At 40.5% G+C, this 19,755-nt stretch overlaps 1 protein-coding gene across 5 annotated transcripts in view; it reads right to left on the reverse strand.

Annotated features, from left to right (window-relative positions):
- LOC125454778 (tyrosine-protein phosphatase non-receptor type 14-like) overlaps nucleotides 1-19,755 on the reverse strand; it is a 278,893-nt gene that overhangs the window by 50,609 nt on the left and 208,529 nt on the right. For all 5 annotated transcript variants that reach the window (XM_059648575.1, XM_048535977.2, XM_059648573.1 and 2 more), the window contains 5 exons: nucleotides 13,465-13,535; nucleotides 9,347-9,434; nucleotides 5,437-5,525; nucleotides 4,890-4,977; nucleotides 1,658-1,740 (listed from right to left, as the gene is read on the reverse strand). In XM_059648575.1, the coding sequence (XP_059504558.1) occupies nucleotides 1,658-1,740; nucleotides 4,890-4,977; nucleotides 5,437-5,525; nucleotides 9,347-9,434; nucleotides 13,465-13,535 (419 nt within the window). The remainder of the gene's footprint in view (nucleotides 1-1,657; nucleotides 1,741-4,889; nucleotides 4,978-5,436; nucleotides 5,526-9,346; nucleotides 9,435-13,464; nucleotides 13,536-19,755) is intronic.

Genomic DNA, 19,755 nt, shown 5'->3' on the forward strand with positions numbered 1-19,755 from the left:
CATCAAGGAAGTATCTCAGTTGGGAACTTGCAAGCAGTGGTGTTTCCAAGCATCTGTCGTACTTGTCATGGATGGTAGTGGTCATGAGTTTGGAAGATGCTTTCTAAGGAGCATTTGAGATAACAAAGTATGGCGCTAGATGAACACAGCAGGACAAGCAGCATCTTTGGAGCAACGCTGCTTGGCCTGCTGTGTTCATCCAGCTCCACACTTTGTTATCTTGGATTTTCCAGCATCTGCAGTTCCCATTATCTCCATATCCAAGGAGCATTGCTGAGTTTCCACAGTGCATCTTGTAGATGGAATACATTGCTGATATTAAGTATAGGTGGTGGAGGGAGTGGATGCTTGTGAATGTGATGCCAATCAAGGGGGCTGCGTTGTCCTGGATGGTGTCAAGCTTCTTGAGAGTTGTTGGAGCTGTGCTCATCCAGTTAGGTGGAGAATATACCCACACACTGTTGACTTGGGTCTTGTGGATAATGAACAGGTGCTGGGGAGTCCAGTTCAAGGATAGGAGTCATGTCATAGCCACAGGCAGTTGATAGCGGGGAATTCAGCAATGGCAATCCCATTGAACGTCAAAGAGCAATGGTTAGATTCTTTCTTGTTGGAGAAGGTTAATGCTTGGCACTTATGCACAATGAATGCTGCTCACCACTTATCAGCTCAAACCTAGATATTGGCCCCATCTGACTGCATTTTGACAAGGTCTGCTTTAGGATTTGCGGAGTTGCAAAAGGTGCTTGACATTGTGTAATTATTTGTTGGGATGGGTTTCAACATTTATCACAATTAATATTTGCGGTTTCTTGGGCCTTCCTTCTGTTAGTATTCGGCAAGTTAATCCTTTTTTAAAAAAGAACGTTCAGGTGATGCAAGCAAGTTCCATACTGAGCACCTTATCTCTACAGTAATGGAAAACATCTGGGGTTGCTGATAAATATTTACATTAACTGATAGTTTCAAAGCTAAATTATTGCTGAATTCAAGCAAATCCTGTTTTTGCTGACCTTGTTAAATAAATATAGGTAATCCTTTAAATTGCCATTACTTAGTGTTGCTTGAAATTTCTAACCTCCAGAGGCTCAATTACCTTTCTTACATAAAGTTTAGTTCTGCTAAACTGACAGGTATACATCCAAAGGTTGAAAATCTTGAAATTCAAAATTTTCAAACTATGCCCCTTCAGACTTTGGTGCATTACATTAAATTCTGTATAGGATTTGAAACAACTGTAGAACAAATTCTTTTTGTATCTCTTCAATTAACTCTGTTTATTTAATAATGTCAACAGACCTGAAAGATATCTTCCTTATCAGCTCCTTCACCCAACAAAACAGCTAGAATTTGGTTACGCATTTAAAATCATGTTGGGAAACATCTAATATCTGCATGAAGCAACAAAGCCTTGAAGGACAATAGAAAAGCATAACTGTCAATTGAGACAAAGTATATGAAAAATGCAATATTGAAACACCCTTGATGAGGGTGAATTGGGGAAATCAAATCATACAAATACTAAAATTTTGCCTACCTTTGACTCTGTCACTTTTGAAAGAGCATAATATAATTGAAAGCAACACCATGCTCAAATAAATTATCTGTTGGCAGTCTTGGTGCATATGAAAATAAGTGTAATTGTCAGTATACTTACTCTGCGCAGATTTTATTCTGTTTATAAAATTTGTGTCTTGCAGTGAACAACCGTGAGATGTATTTTGCCATTTCAATATCATCCTAAGGAAAAGTAAAAGAAAAAATCACACCGTAGAATATCTAAAATAATCAATTTCATACCAATGCGATGAACAAGTTAGTAATTTTCCACCATATAACTTTGATCCATACCCCACAATAACGCAGTGAGACAGCGTGGTACTGCACACTCTTAGCATAACATTTTCACCATTACACCGACCACCCATGAGAATTTACAGCCTACAACCAAACTTCTCCCCACTCTCAGCAGGGATTTTGGCCTAACCACCTGCATATCACGTGTGCATCTTCTAACTACTTGGAAATCCTCCATTTCTATGCCTTCCCACTGCTGTTCTACTGATCTCACACACAAATGTGTCTTAGTACCTGTAAAATGGGGGAGGTGAAATGCAAAGGGCTGTGGGAAACTTCTTGGTAGGCAAGCTGGAAAGATAGGATGTCAAAGTAGCCATGCTTCCCTCTCATCTTTGTCTATAACTACTCCAACACTCTCAGCTGTTTATTCAAAGCGATATTAGAATTATAAATAAAACTCCTCTAGCACCTTGGTCTGTTTTATGGTTCCTCTCCCTTATTAGACAATACACCAATTTTCCTTGCTGGCAATGGCAAATTCTCCACTGAGTGGCAGCAATCCTGCAGAGAACCTGCCCTGAATCCACCATCAGGCATGAGCGATCTACACTGCAATGTGACTCAGTACAATGGGTTGGGATTATGACTAAGTGAAAGCAACAGGCATTAGCTCGTGCACTGAAGCAATTCAGGCAGTACATCCACCTGCTCCAAAATGAAATTTCAACCCTTTTTTTAAAAGAAAGAATATCAACCTGTTAAGAGATGTAATTGTGAGCCCCTAGAGCAGGTGGGACTGGAAGCCAGGCCTTCTTCCTCAGAGGTGGAACACTACTTCTGTGCCAAACAGCCCTAAAGCCTGGTATCCTAGGGTGATCTCCCATGCAAGTACTAACCAGGCCTGAGTCTGCTTAGCTTCTGAAAATGTTGGGCTTTTTCAGACTAGTATGCCTCCTGAAATGTCTTGCGTCTGCCATGCTCTTATTCTTAAATCACCTCAATATGTAATTCACATTATTTCACCTACACATATACATGCATGCTTAGAAATGATATCACACTCTACTTTATGGGCAGACTTAGTTTGTCCCAGGTTCTCATAAATGGCAGTTGAAATTTTTGTCAGGCATATTTCAGACAGATCCAGCATTAACAGATTCTTAGGCTCTTTATTCAATTAGTATTCAAGTATTAGTTTTTAAATATATTTAATTTGGTCAACATTGCATGAAATAATGAAAATAACACAGATAACATTTTTCTTTTAACATTTAAAGTCAGCAGACACCCAATATTAAACTCAAACTTTCTTCATGCCATGTGGGAACCAAAACGGCATTTTTTAACAATAGCAAACAATTCTTCAATCAACGCAAAGTGTATTTAAAATTACCAGCATATAATCAGAATGACATTGCCAATGCAACAAACAGCATAATCTAAACTTAAACTCAAAACCTGAAGTATCAAATCAGCCTTTTTGCTGGAAGGGAAACCTAAAGCCAGACATTCTGTTTGAGATTCAAAACGTCATCATACAGCACACTGTAGAATGAGGCTAATTAGTCTACTGCGACTGTACCAGCTTTTAGAAAGAGCTATCTGATAAATCCCAATACTCTCTTTTTCTCCCACAGACTTTGTAATTTTTCCCCGCCAAGTACGTAATTGAATGTCCTTTCACCAGCCCTTCAAGTATTGCATTCTAAAGAACGATACCTCACTGTTTAAAAAAACTTTTTTCACCTTTCCTCTAATTCTTTCATCAATTATTTTAAGTATGTTCATCTGACACTGGAAAAGTTTTCTTCATTTACTGCAGCAAATCCCTTCAAGATTTTGAAGACCACTATTAAATTTCCCTTAATGCTCTATAGTTTAAGTGGAACAGTTTATCTAGATTCTCTACATCCCTGGTACCATTTAAATATCTACTCTGTAAAGTTTTTTGCATCCTTCCTAAAGTGTGGTACCCAGAACTAGAAGCAATACTCCACCTGTGATAAATAAAATGTTAACATTAACATTCTTCTGACTATACCTTATGGCTATTTATAAAGCCAAGAATCCTACATGGCTGAACATTGGGGTGGCACGGTGGCTCAGTGGTTAGCACTGCTGCCTCACAGCACCAGGGACATGGGTTTGATACCACCTGTGGATGGCTGTGTGGAGTTTGCACATTCTCCGTATGTCTGCATGGGTTTCCTCCAGGTGCTCTGGTTTCCTCCCACAGTCCAAAGATGTGCAGGCTAGGTGGATTGGCCATGCTAAATTGCCTGCAGTGCTCAGGGGTGTGTGGGTTATAGGAAGATGGTTTGTGCGGGATGCTCCAAGGGCAGTGTGGATTTGTTGGGCCAAGAGGCCTGTTTCCACACCGTAGGGAATCTTATCTAAATTTCCCAGTACAATCTCCTCTACTGTGATATTGATAACATGCTCCTCTATTGAAAACAGGTGCATGAGATTTATACAGTACATCCAATAAAGAGGACATGGATGAAGAATGAATGATTTCAATTTGTATAGTTTAGCTGGATAGCAATTTTTGCAACTGAGTCCTGAAGGGAAAGTGACAAGGCCAGATATGATAGATCAGATTTCCTGAACTAATGTTTTCACCGCGATTAAGCTCAGTAAGTTCAAAAAGAGATGCTGGCTTAGATTTAGAAGGAGAAATTTGAAGAACGAAGATGTCTGTAGATGCCTTGGATGATGTTTAAATTTGATTAAGCCAAATTAATAATGGACATGATAGCTCCTATTGATATCTAAAGTAGTACATTTCAAAAGGCAGTTCAATATCTGGAAACCATAATTCAACAGGCATTCAATCGATGCATTTAGGACAAGTGGGGAGAGAGAAAACACTGGAGCATCAGTATCTAGAAGGCATTTACTACAAACTAAAGAATGATGAACACAAAAGATTCACAAAGAAGGAATTTTACACACAACTTGCCAAACAAATGCCAGCGGTCAACTCCAAAGTACCAAAGAGAGTAACAGAACCATTTTAAAATAACTGTTAAACTACTATAAACTCAAAGAAGTTTGTGAAGCAAATCACTATAGCTCCAGATACTTACTGTGTGAAATGGAACGGTTTCTTCTTTATTTGTTAGCTCCACATTAATTGAAGACCTGTTGTGCGTAATATTTCCAATTTCATTCCATCTGTAAATTCAAAGACATTTTGCACTTTCAATCACGTTTTGATTTTATTCTTTTGAGATGGAATTTGTTAACCCCGGTTACTGCTAAATACTTTGGGTGAGAATCCACACAGACTCCTCAGATGAACTTACTGGGTGATTAATTGACATGAGATGGTGGAGTCCATTCTAGGGCAAGGAAAATCTGAAACCTATCAATTAATGTAAAATAAATTGTTTGGACATGTGGAAATTATACACAAAATAAGGCTCAATTTAAGCAATTCTTGCACATATTTTAGATCTCAGAGGAACTCATGATAAAGGAGATTAAGGAGCAGCATTGAGCATGAATATCAAAAATTGCCACAAGGATGTATCCGAGGAAAAGAAAACTGGAGGCTATTTCATGTAGTTTTAAATCTTAGAAATTTAGTTCAGATAAACAATTGCATTTGATCTAATACAGCTTATTGTTTACCTGTAAGTTATTGTTGGCCGGCCATTCCTGTGCTTTACAAATATCCCCATGAAAGAAATGCCAATGACAGTGTCATTTCCAAGGTTATCCTGTTAAAGGGGAACAAATACATATTAACAAGGAGAAACGTACATAACACCCCATGCACAAACAAGTACTACCAAGCTACTTCAGAGATAACAAGGTATGGAGCTTGATGAAGACAGCAGGCCACGCAGCATCAGAGGAGCAGGAAAGCTGATGTTTTGGGTCTGGGCCCTTCTTCAGAAATGGGGGAGGGGAAGGGGGCTCTGAAATAAATAGAGGTCAGGGGTGCGGTGATAGAGGTTGATAGAGGAGCCCCCTAGTCTGCATATCTTTGGACTGTGGGAGGAAACCGGAGCAACTGGAGGAAACTCAAGGAGACACGAAGAGAATGTTAGGTTCTTTACGCAGAGAGTTGTGAGAGCATGGAATGCGTTGCCAGCAGCAGTTGTGGAAGCAAGGTCATTGGGGTCATTTAAGAGACTGCTGGACATGTATATGGTCACAGAAATTTGAGGGTGCATACATGAGGATCAATGGGCAGCACAACATTGTGGGCTGAAGGGCCTGTTCTGTGCTGTACTGTTCTATGTTCTATGTTCTAATGTGCAAACTCCACACAGACAGTCACCCGCAGATGGAATCAAACCCAGGCCCCTGGCGCTGTGAGGCAGCAGTGCTAACCACTGAGCCACCATGCCACCCCAATGTTCAGACATATAGGATTCTTGACTTTATAAACAGCCATAAGGTATAGTCAGAAGAATGTTAACATTAACATTAACATTAACCGCCAACCCCACATCCTACCTACTAGCCTCATCCCCGCCTCCTTGACCAGTCTGTCTTCCCTCCCACCTCCTCACTGACCAACCCCCTTCCCAACTCCCTACCTACACTCACTTTTACTGGCTTCATCCCCACCTCCTTGGCATGTCCATTTTCTCACCCACCTATCTGCTCCTCTATCCACCTTCTATCATTGCCTCCCCACTCTCTATTTATTTCAGAGCCCCCTTTCCCTCCCTCATTTCTGAAGAAGTGTCCAGACCCGAATCATCAGCTTTCCTGCTCCTCTGATGCTGCGTGGCCTGCTGTGTTCATCCAGCTCCACACCTTGTTATCTCAGACTCCAGCACTGGCAGTTCCTACTATCTCTGAGACTTTGAATATCATCATATATACACTAGCAATTTAGGGCTGCTTTAGATTCTTTCATGGGTATAATGTTGCTAAGGAACCAAAGTGTCTAAAATTTCAGAGTGCGTCCAGATGAGCCAAAAACAATATGATTTTGCAACCTAGTATTCCAAAATTACAAACGGGACTGGATAGTTTTGCCTTTGGCATGTGCTCTCACATGTACATTTCAAATCTTCTTTAAGGTGGACTGAAAAGATCACACATTACAAGGAAATCAGATGCTAAGGTTTTAAGATAACAAGGTGCAGAGCTGGAGGATGGGGATGTTACTCATTTTTTCTGAGATTTGGAAGCTCTCAGTCCAGTTGACAATAGCTACATGCATCCCTGCCACTCAGCTACCAGCTAGGAGCATAAGATTATATTGAACGAGGAAAATGATCTCCAAAGTGATTGGAAAATAATTTTGTCTGTATTAAAGCATTTAGACATTGTTCTTTTTAAGCTCTGAACGTTGCTTGAGAGCTGTATGACACATGGCTAATAAAGGAGGTTGTAATAAAGGTGGATGACGGCATTTTACTGGTAAGAAGAGGGAATGTGAACAAAACTAAAGGCAATGGATAGATTTGCTAGTCAAATTAAAAGGTTCCTTTAAGGAAGCGGGTAAAGAAGACCTCTGCTTATATCGTCCTGCATACAGAATGCATCTCTAGCACAGTGTTAACAGCCAGGCTTCTTTCAATTGCTCTGGCACCCTTCTCTTCTAAGCAGTAGATGCCATACAGAATTTCCACAAGGAAACCCACTACACCCAGTCTGAAGAGAACAGCACTATCACAGACTAGTGCCTAGCTGATCTGGATGTCTGTTGTTTATACTTTGATCATAATGGAACTTAACTGAGGCAGGAATGACAGCATAAGGATTAGCATAGTTCTATGCCCTCATTGTCTCAGATATGCCATTAATTTCAGGAATGAAGGTTCCATTGTTCAAAGGAAATTATGATAGAAAATCATGCTGTAAACTGCATTCGAATTCTAATAATAGGGATCTGGTCTAACCTAGATTATTGTATGTCTTCACAACCAATCTAATAAAAAAGAGTAGGTTTTGAAATTGTAGGGTTTATTTTCACTTTCTAAAAAGCACTTATTAAAAAGATACACGCTAGTAGATGAAAAAGAACCAATCAAATGTTTTCAAATGTGAAGTGCCACAAGATAAATCCTTCAATAGGCATTCTTGGACAATGTCTTTTGAGTACTTGCTTGTGATTTGTCAGCCGTGATTGATATAAAAAAAACTGAACTGGCAAAAGTTTGATTATTTGACATTTGTTTCTGTCAGTCTCCTCAAAGAATGAGCTGTAAGTAGGTTGGTTGTTGGTTGAGTCTAAGCAAATGATGGATTGCTGTAATTCCTACATCCTCAGAAATGCTACATTCAATCACAATGTTTCATAAGGGAGATAGTTTACATTTGAAAATTATGTCCCATTACAAAACAAACTCACTGGTTTCACGATCTGATGAAGACCCCATTTTCTAGTAGACCCCAGAAATCCTGCATAGGCCTGCACAGAGTGAGACACCATGCTTTGCCTAAATTTCCATTTAAACATTTTAGGGGTTCAGCCAGCATTGTCTCAGCATGGCCTGTCAGTTTGTACAGCCAGGAGACCACAGGACTGAGAAGGGAACAGAAAACAGGCTGCGACTTCCAAGGCAGTTACAAATTGGAAGCCAAGAGGGTTGTGAATTAGGCGATTGACTGCACAAATAAAGGGTTCCAGACCAAAGAGTGTGCTGCCAGAGTAGGCTTCAAGCAGTTGGGACTCTGAGTACTACTGGGAGCCATTGGGGCTTGGAAGTAGCTTCAGTGTAACTCAACAAGATTGGAGGTCAGAGAATCCCAGGATCATTACCAGCATGGTAAAGTTAGCTATCTGTCAACAAGCTGGAATTGTGCCTGTGAGTATAAACTGTAGGCACAGTTTCATGAATTGCAGCAGGGACAGTGCCAAAAGGAGTACGAATAACCAAGTTGGGAGCAGTTTTTGAGACAGTCCATAACAGAACTGCTATTGAGAGAGCTCTGAAGCTAGGTCTTTGAAAATGAAGAATTGGAGAACTTTGCAAAGTTTTAATGTGATTTTTGGATCTGCAGTGACACTAACATCTGGGGAGTTGTCGAGAAATCTGTGAGAAATTTCTGAACTAGATTTGCCAGTTGATCTATTCTGAATGATGTTTGACCAGTTTGTCCATTACCATTATTTACATAATGCTAACTTCAGTTGCTAGAGTATGCAAGTATATACTGTAGATTGTTCATTCATTGTACAATAAATATAAAGTTGGTTCTTATCCCAAACTGTGGAATCTTTGGCTTTATTCCCTTACTCTCCTAGTAAGAACCCAGGAACTAGGTAAAGTTACTGTTCCTTAATCAGACCATAGCATTTTCAAGTCTGATCTAGGTTCATAACACCCCTTTGCAACATTGAAGTTCATAATATATCACATCATAATATATCTACATCATCTTTGTAAAAAACAAAATCCTTGCTAATGTAAATTTAAGTTCTATTTTTCCTTTACAACTTGTGTTCGATTACACCAATCCAACTTAGAAAGAAGTTAAGCATGTGCAGAAACAAACTAAAACTACAGTGGTGAAAATATAAAATATCTTAGAAGCTATTGATCAAAATCAATTTGACAATTTCTGAATATACCTTAGCAGGGAAGCTTTCTTGACCAAAGCCTTCCAGTTGTTCCACTTCCTTTATGTATAGCAACTCAGCCTCTGCAGCTAGCATCCCACTGGGAAGAAAGAAAAAATTAAATCAATACACCCATGTTCCTTAGAAGGTAACATTTTCCCTGTCCAAATACCGCTCTGCCTGCATTTGTCAATAACAGAATTCACACAACAGCAAATAATGCATTTGAACCCTATCAGATTCAGCTTAGAGAAGATCAAATATGCCAAGCATGTGGCAAACCACACCGGGTATCATTTCCTTAATTTAATTCTGAGACAACATGAAAAAAGGGATTGTAAGCAAGCTGTCAGTCTGCAGTCCCTCTAAGACATGAAATGGTATGGGGGGGAAAAGAAAAGACAAAAGCAATAAAAACAAAAATTAACTCAAGTTATAAAAACTAATCTTTCACAAGCCTGTTTAATACAGCACATAATTCATATTTGGGTATAGATCTAGATACAGAAATAGCAAACTTGCTTTTATTTAGCATGTCATTATGTCTTTTGGTATTGCTTCAAATCCAATGCATTATCTTTGGATTGTGGTTACTATGGTTGTGTGGGGCAATGTGACACAGCAAAGTCCCATAAACAGCAAGTGTGACAGATGACCTTTATCTTCGGTGGTTTTGAATGCGGGGACAGCACGGTGGCTCAGTAGTTAGCACTGCAGCCTCACAGTGCCAGGGACCCGGGTTCGATTCCAGCCTCGGGCGACTGTCTGTGTGGAGTTTGCACATTCTCCCAGTGTCTGTGTGGGTTTCCTCCGGGTGCTCCGGTTTCCTCCCACAGTCCAAAGATGTGCAGGCTAGGTGGATCAGCCATGCTAAATTGCCCATAGTGGTCAGGGATGTGTGGGTTATAGGGGGATGGGTCTGGGTGGTATGCTTCAAGGGGCGGTGTGGACTTGTTGGGCCAAAGGGCCTGTTTCCACACTGTAGGGAATCTAATCTAAAGTTTCAGAAAACTGTAAGGGCAAAATTCTATAAGGGGTCTGAGTGATTTGGGCTATAGCATGATGCAGAGCACAATCAGGTGACAAGTGAGGCCCACCTTGACACCGAGGTCATCTTCCTACATCATTTAGGCTTTTCATAAGTGGCTTGGTGAGATTCTCACTGTGCAGCAGCGAAATGCTAACTACCACTCATTATTGCTTGTTATCTGTCTTGTTAACAGCCGAACTCACCTCAGCAATATCCAGCCTCCCGGTTTAGCAAGCTTGCCAGACAAGCTAGTCATCAGGATAATTCAACAAGAAAATTAGAGGAGAGCACCCAGCAAATCTAGCTTGCCGTCTGCTTCAAATGACCTCCACCAGGGACCAACGCCTCCGGGCATGTTCCATGGGTACCAATCACTTGCACCCTATGTTCACAGATATTAGCATCCGATACATGCTAACCTCTGTGAACCTTCATCGCATATCTTGGATCCACTTACAGTATACTTCTGCACTTTGGTGCTGCACTGCAATCTCAGCAAGCAACTAATGCTGCAGCTAGGACACTGTGTGCTCAGGAGGAAACACACAACTTACGAACTGGACCACATTACATCTCTGGACTCCTTGCTCGCTAACCAAGCACTTGCTCACTTTGACCCTGTTTTTTATGTTTACGCATCCCTACCGTATATTGTTTTGTCTTTTAGTGCTTTTCATGCCTTTTCACACAGATACAAAGCCAGGAAGCTTGTCACAGTTGTCAGCAGGCCTTCACTTGGAGTCCTGGCACACTAAGTAAGGGCTGCCTCCAACACCAGCTCAGGTTCTGCAATGATTTGGTCAGTACCAGGGTCTTTCACTCATTAGGGGTGAGAAGCCAAATGACAGAGGTCACTCAACTCATCTTGAATCTTTCTGCCCTATTTGGTCTGTTCTCCTCATGGAATGAGAGAGAGGTATATATTATGGAAAACAAAAGTGACGGGCACAGCAATTGTTATTTATGCATGTGGTGAGGTGTCCCAGTCACGTGAGTAAGCAGTGCAGAAGGCATGCATGATTAGTGGTCATGGAATTGGGATAGATGACAGTGAGAATGCAAGCAATTGTGACAGTGGAAGAGCAAGAGACTTGGTGAGAGGTGGCTATGACAATACAAATAAAGTGAATGTAAGTTAGCAGAAAGAAAATAGTGTCACGTGTGCTGGTGGAGTGGAGAAGGACATTAACCTTTTTCCTACAGTCCTGGGAATTAGTCAAGATGGCTGAGACTGTTTGAACCTGTGTAGCAACCTTGGACCAGGCTGGTATGGTCAGATCTCGTGTCCTCCACTGTTAGTCCTGGTGCAACATACTTGCCTGTGCACCAACCCATCCATAACCTCCAGGACCCTGCCTGATAAATGGGATGCCAATTTCCCAGTTAGTCACATCAGCTCCAGACAGACAGACAGTGCTCTTCTGGGTGCACAATGGGCTTTTATAGATGGTGTTTGAACAAGGTAAGCTCGTGAAATCCACAATATCAGCTGAGTGGCAAATTGTTCTGAAAATTACATGTGATAAGATGGGGCAGATGTTGGTCATGAGTGGAGTTTGGTAAGATACAGTGAGAGAACTTACCAAGCCTCATGGTGGAAAGGAAAATGCATCTCAGACTTAGCAAAAAAAACCCTGTAAGTTTCAGGCCTAGGCTTCTTAAATAGTGCCATGGAGCTTTTATATGACCAACTGAGTCACAGGAACAAGAAGGCTAGGGCTCCATTTAACTTATAATTTACTTCTAACTTCTAACAATGCAGCATTTCCTCAGTATTACTGTCATGGACAGAATGTGTATCTGCTGTTTGCAGTCCGTGTTCAGTACGTTTTGTACGAATGCTGCATGTTCCAACACTGTCTAGTAGGTGGATCCTAAGTAAGTAATTCAACAAAAGGTTTTTGAGTGTTTTAAAGAAGTTCATTTCATGGAATCCCTACAGTGGGGAAACAGGCCATTTGGCCCAACAAGTCCACACTGACCCTCCAAAGAGTATCCTACCCAGACCCATCCCTCTACCCTTTCTCTGTAACCCTGCATTTCCCATGGCTAAGACACCTAAACTACACATCCCTGAGCACTATGGGCAATGAATCAGTTAAGTGAAGGCAGACTTGCTTTATAACACATTCTGTGGTGCAGGGGCCTGTGCTCAGCATATAATTCAGCGTATGGGGTTGAAAAACAAGTAGCATATCCAGTACTAAGCATTTCAGCAGATTACACCCAAGCTGCCAGAGTACTCCATACTTCACTACCCTTAAGCACAGCACAATTTACAAAATTATAGATGGTGTCATGATCTAAACCTCCAACCTGGAAAATTCTGAGGGTAGATGGCAGAAGGTGTTCAAATCATATGGAGAGCCTGTGCTAGAATTTGGATTGTGTACACGGAAATGCTGAGATAAGAACAGTGGGAGCGCTACCTATAAACTGAGCTCTGTATGAGAAAAATAAATGACAGAATCGCGTTGCTGCCCCACTCATACAGGGTACAGTTGGCCGATGCTTGATAGGGTTCTAACACTAGCTACTCAGTAGATTTGTTCTGCATAAGCTTTAAAAATTGGGTGAACCAGCTGGGGCATCAGAAACACACCTATAACCAGCTTGAGAGATAATCTGATGTATGATGCGAGGTACAAACAGAATACAGTTTTACATGGTTAGCATATTCTGCTGATATCATTAACACCAGAAATATCAACTATGTTTGAGATTCTACTTAAGATTATATCCTGAAATCTACCACTCTAAGAGACCATGCAGAATTACACTGTCATTGTCATCAATGCTGACTGATAATATTTTTTAAAATAATACTGACAGTAGTAACATTATATTTGACCTTGTTGAAACATGAAGTCGAATCAGCGGTCCTGTCTGTAGCAATATTAATGAACAGCTAGCAGTGAGTTTACAGAGATGTGTAATCCAATGTCACACTCCATCTTGGCAACAATTTGTAGAAGACTATATGTTCAAAAATGAAGCAATGGATCAAAGGAACAGCTGGAAGAAGCTAAGTTCTTGTAAAACATAATTAGGTGTTGCTGATTTCAGTTAAGAGTCTGACTGTACTGGAAACCCAGCTTACCTGTAAGCCTGGTGTTGCAGTGCTACTTTGCACGTCATTTCTTCCAGAACCCGTTCATCTTGAGCCCAGTCCTGCAAACAGATCACCAAAGCAATGTACAAATTTGGCAGCTAATCACAGTTATTCATGCTATAAATCATTTGCAGCCTTATAAAGTTGCTATCCAAGAACAGAAATCAAGAGGTTTTATGATTGGTTTGGGGCCTTATTAGTTACAAGTCAAGAGAGCCATGCTTATGTCAAATAAGGTAATATGTTGTAAAACAAATTCTTCACAATAAAACCATTTGTTTCTCTTGGCTGGAGAGGAATAACAAAATCACTGGGTGTTCCTATCCCTGATTCTTATTTTGGGATTCTTATTATGTTATGGTACTATATAAATATAAGTTGTTGTTCTGTGCGCTGCTGCAAATTCAGGAAAAACTATAACTAGGTTTCAGAAAGATGTCCTCAGTTCCACAAATGAATAGAATTTCTGGGATTTCTCCCAATCTCTCGTTGCTGGTCCAGCGCTTCTGCTAACCTTCTGAATTACAGTAAGAAATTAGCAGGATTCTGCAAAAAATTCTACTCAGACACACATGATGATTGACTGTTTGGATAAATCTCTCCTGGCTGTGATTATCAATTTTTCTCCCATAAAGATCCTCCGTTTCCACACTTAAAAATTCCACAGATCCCCTCAAGTACAAGTATGCCTTCTATTTAAAAAAGCAATTAAACATATACTCAGTATTAATCTTGGTTGCTGACTTAATGTTAAACCTGTTGCTGGTGCCAAGTAACAATTCTACATTCAAATTTATGGTCTCATGGCCTAATTCACCAATTAAAGTACACATTAAAAATATACAAAGAAAATTAAAAATATCATCCTAATTTTTTTAACCTGTCAGTGATTATTAATCAATCAAGTATTGGATATTGGATACAAAATTGGCTTAACAGCAGGAAACAGAGTGATGGTGGAAGGTTGCTTTTCTGACTGGAGAACTGTTGCCAGTCATGCTCCACAGAGTTCGACGCTGGGTCCACTTTTGTTTATCATTTATATAAATGATCTGGATGAGAATATAGAAGGTATGGTTAGCAAGTTTATGGATGACACCAAAATCGGTGGTATTGTGAACAGGGAAGAACATTATCTAAGATAACAAAGAGACCCTGATCAATTGGGTGAATGGGCTGAAAGACTGTCAGTTGGAGTTTAATTTGGATAAATGTGAAGGATTACATTTTGCTAAAACAAACAAGGTTAGGACTTATACAATTTAAATTAGGGCCTTTGTAAATTAAGGGTTCAGGTACATAATTCTTTGAAATTTGCATCAATTATATATAGGGTGGTTAAGAAGGCATTTAGCACACTTGCCTTCATTACTCAAACCTTGTAGTATAGGAGCTGAGATGTGGAGGCTGTGTATGATACTGGTGAGGCCTCTTCTGTTCGATCTAGTTTAGTTTGGCATAATGGTCAGCATAGGCGAGTTTGGACCAAAACGTATCTGTTTATGTCCCCAGTGACTCATCTCTAGGTATGTTAAATCCTTCCTAACTGAACATCACTGTATATCAGCCTGCCACTTGAGTACAGAGGGAGCTCTCATCACCTAGGTCAACTGATTGATGCTTTCAGTGGCATGTTAAAAATTCACTCATGGGACCTGGGCATCACTAATTGGCCAGCTTTTATTACTCGTCTCTTGAGAAAGTGGTGGTGATCTGCCCGCCTGAATTGCTGCAGTCCATGTGCTGTAGATAGACCCACAATCCCCTTCGGGAGGGAATTCCAGGATTTTGACCCAGTGACAGTGAAGGAATGACAACTCATTTCCAAGTCAGAATGGTGAGTGGCTTGGAGGGAAACATGCAGGCAGTGGTATTCCCATGTATTTGCTGCCCTTGTCCTTCCAGGTGGAATGTTTTGTGTTTTGAAGCTGCGATCTAAGGACTGCTGGTGAATTTCTGCGCCACATCTTGAAGATAGTAGAAACTGCTGCCACTGAGCATTAGTGGAAGAGGGAGTGGATACTTATGGATGTGGTGTGAATCAAAACGGCTGCTTTGTCCTGGATGGTGTCAAGATTCTCGAGTGTTGTTGGAGCTGCACCCATCCGAGCAAGTAGAGAGCATTCCATCACACGTTCCTGACTTGTGCCTTCTGGATGGTGGATAGGTTTGGGAGTTAGGGGTGAGCTACTCACAGCAGTATCAGGAGTCTCTGACCTGTTGTTGCAGCTTCTGTGTTTATGTGATGAGTCCTGTTGAGATTCTGGTTAATGGTAACCCCCAAGATGTTGATAGTGGGGGATTCAGTGATGGTAACACCATGAACATTAAGGTGCAGTGGTTAGATTGTGTCTCATTGAAGGGATCGTCATTGCTTGGCATTTGTGTGGCATGAATGTTACTTGGCACTTGTCAGCCCAAGCCTGGATATTGTCCAGATATTGTTGCATTTGAATGCAGACTGCTTCAGCAATTGAGGAGTTGTGAGTTGTGTTGAACATTGTGTGATCAGTGGCAAACATCCCCGCGTCTGACCTTATGATGGAGGGAAAGTTATCAATGGAGCAGCTGAAGATGTTCATGCCAAGGTCACTACTGTGAGGAACTCCTGCAGAGATGCCATGGAGCTGAAGTGACTGAGCTCTAACAGCCATAATCATCTTCCTACGTGCCAGGTACGATTCCAACCAGCAGAGCTTTGACCCCCATACCCACTGACTCCAGTTTTGCTAGGGGCCCTTGATGCCACACTCAGTTGAATGCGGCCTTAATAACATGGGATGCCATTCTCACCTCACCTCTGGAATTCAATTCTTTGGTCCATGTACGAACCAAGGCTGTAATGAGGTCAGGAGCTGAGTGGCTGCGGCAGAAGCCAAACAGGGTGTCACTGAGCAAGTTTTTGTTGAGCTGTTTGATATCACTGTTGATGACACCTTCTATCCTTTTACTAATGATTGAGAGGAGACTGGTGGGACGGTAAGTGGCTAGGTTAGATTTGTCTTTTGTCCTGTTGGCTGTTATGCTGAACTGAATAGGTGTTTTTAACAATATTCAAAGCTCTGTCATGTTCTATACAGGTTGCAAAATATTTCAGAGTGAATCACTTTCAAAATACGGTGCCCCTATCTAGGTAGGAAAACTCAGACAAATGTAAGTATTTCTTCTGAGTAGTAAGCAGTTAATTTATATGAAGTCTTTTTTTTAATGCTGCCTGGTTATTTTTGAGACTATTGTGCTGATATCCAGATTAGAACCTTACGATTGCCATGCCTCAGCTCTGTACTTTAATTAAAAGCAATGCCTTCTGGAGGTTGGGAAATCATGGAGGAGAGAAATTTAAATAAAAATGCATTATTGATGAAATACTCCCATCAAAATTACAAATTAAATTGTTTCCCTACAAAAGGCTGGTGACAGATGTGTGAAAGTGGATTTGGAAGTGAAAGAAGAACTGATGTCACAAATCATCCTTTTATTCTTAATTTAAAAGAAAAGCTTTGCAGCGGTGAGCAGAATAATTAGACTAAATTACTTTCCACTGAACAGTTTTCCAACAAGTGCTTTTTTTCTCCACCTGGCTGCTTTGTGCATCAGACACCATACTGCTTCAGTGCAAAGTAGTCCTTGAAAAAAATTGCCTTTTTTTTGTTTTCAAAAAAATGTAGGTTCAGTAGTGCTAGACATTTTATTGCCTTTAACCAGGGCAAAAAGGCCACAGCTGTGCCCCATTAATTATGAAATAAAATGAACTCCCACCCGAACCTTCATAACCTTTGCATAACTGTAGTTCATGAATCGTGAGGTCAGATAACTTGTTTGATAAATATGGTATTGAACTGAAACAGTGAGATACTCTCCACATTTTTGACATCAATGATACACTCACAATTGAGATTTGTAAATACCTTTGAAACTCATCTTCAATACTGACATAATACAAGAAGCCCTTAAAGCAGGTTTGCTGGTTTGCTGATAGTTGTGGAGAAAATTAACTAATGAGCTAATCTGAAACGTGGTTTGTTTAGATCAAGTGCACCTGCAAAGTCAGAAAGATTTTTCTTTATAAAGAAGGCCTGAAAGGAATCAAGTGTGTTTGATCTTCAGACGAAAAAAACGCTTCAAATGAGCAGAGCTGACTTGGCTTGGAAATCAGAAACAAAAGATAGCACCCTACAGGTGTAGGGTAGCCTGCAGGCATAGAGTGTTGCTTTGTCTCATTATTTCTGATCAAGTTCTTGCATATTTCCTTGACAGAAACAAGTATCAAAAGGGAGGACCAGGGATATGAAGCTGGTGATAAATCAGCTGCAGCGTTTGATAGCTTTTCTGGTGTACAAGAAATTAATGGCATGGAGATTTTGGTTTATTTCAACTTCAGCATTGTATCATCATTCAGGCACAAGAGATGGGCAGCTTTTAATCATTTATGAGTGAAGAAATAGTCCTGTAAAAAATAACATAACAAGTGGACAATTGCCATCATTGTGTTAATTTAAAATGTTTAGCCACAGACAGAGGGTCTTTTGGTTTTGAATTTCCAAATTCTCTAGAATCTGTCACGGATAGGGCCATAGTGTTATTCAGCACAGAGACAGACCCTTCAGTCCAACTCATCCATGCTGACCAGGTTTCCTCAAACTAAATTAGTCCCCTTTTGTCTATGTTTGGCCCATAACCCTCTAAACCGCTCCTATTCATGTACCTGGCCAAATGTCTTTTGAATGTTGTAACTGCGCCATCACTTCCTCTGGCAGTTCATTCCATATACAAACCACGCTCTGTGTGAAAATATTGCCCCTCAGGTATCTTAAATCTTTCTCCTCTCACCTTAAAATTATGTCTTGTAGTTTTGAACTCCCCTACTCTGGAAGAAAAACCTTCGCTATTCACCTTACTTATGCCCCTCATGATTTTAGAAACATCCATAAAGGTCACCTCCCATGTCCCAGCGTAAAAAGCCACAGTCTATCCAGCCTCCCCTTGTAACTCAAACCCTCCATTCCCAGTTACATCCTTGTAAATCTTTTCTGCACACTCTCCAGTTTAATAACATACTTAAATTGAAGGGGGGGTAAATGTGAAATACAAAATTATGATATCATTGATGTTGGCTGCCATTTTCATGTATGGTGGAAATGTGGCAAGTCGTGTTCTGCATATGTGCAAGTCAGTGTCAGGACTGCCATTTTCCTGTTGACCACTATTTAGTATTTCAATGTGTTTGGTATTTACAGAGAGGTGGATGATTTTATGAAGCTTGTGTGAGCTATGTCTTGTGAATAGGATTATATGTGCTGATTTTTGAAGCAGTAGTTGATAACAGGAATAACAAGGTGTGGGGCTGGATGATCACAGCATGACAAGCAGCATCACAGGAGCAGGACGGCTGACGTTTCGGGCGTAGACCCAAGCTGTGTTCATCCAGCTCTACACCTTGTTATTTCAGATTCTCCAGCATCTGCAGTTTCTACTATTGTTGATAACAGGACTTTGTTTGTAAAATGCAAGTGACCAGTAAACTGACCACCACAGTGCAAGTATTCAAATACATTAGAGTACTTTCTAGAAGAGTTAAGGGACTTTCTTGTATTCGACAGCATTGTGATTCAGATTTTAATTTGCCAACTGGGCATTGTGCTCTTTACATTGACTGAAACACAAGTCATCTGCTATGCCTTTGAGTAAAAGAACCCAGTTATTCATTGCACTACTTCACAAGTTTTAAATGTATTAAGTTCTACAACTTTTGTTGCACAGCTCCTCTGCAGGTTGAATAATGAATGCTTGGCTTAACTCCAAATAACACAACAGAATTCAACTCAGCAGGGCTATTTATAGACTTGACAAACGTGCTGTTTGTTTTTAGATTCCCAGTTATATGAACTCCCAGGAGGATTATGTTTCTCTGAGAGGTTTGAGTGGCTCTTTGTTTATTTTGACTATGGGTATTTGAGAAGAATGAAATTTTTATTCCAAGTGGAGCTTCTATGGCAGTTTAATTGACAGATTTATGTATTCCTAATAGGATTAGAGATTTTTGCCTAATTTAAAAAAAATCATTCAAAGGATTACAGCATCACTGGCTATGCCAGTATTTACTGCCCATCCCTAATTGCCCAGAGGACAGTTAAAAGTCAACCACATTGCTGTGGGTCTGCAATCACGTGTAGGCCAGGCCAGGTAAGGATGGCAGTTTCCTTCCACAAAAGGACATTAGTGACACAGATGGGTTTTCCCCCCACAACCTACAATTGATTCATGGTCATCATTAGACTC

Source organism: Stegostoma tigrinum, chromosome 9 (assembly GCF_030684315.1).
Source record: "Stegostoma tigrinum isolate sSteTig4 chromosome 9, sSteTig4.hap1, whole genome shotgun sequence".
Taxonomy (NCBI): Eukaryota; Metazoa; Chordata; class Chondrichthyes; order Orectolobiformes; family Stegostomatidae; genus Stegostoma; species Stegostoma tigrinum.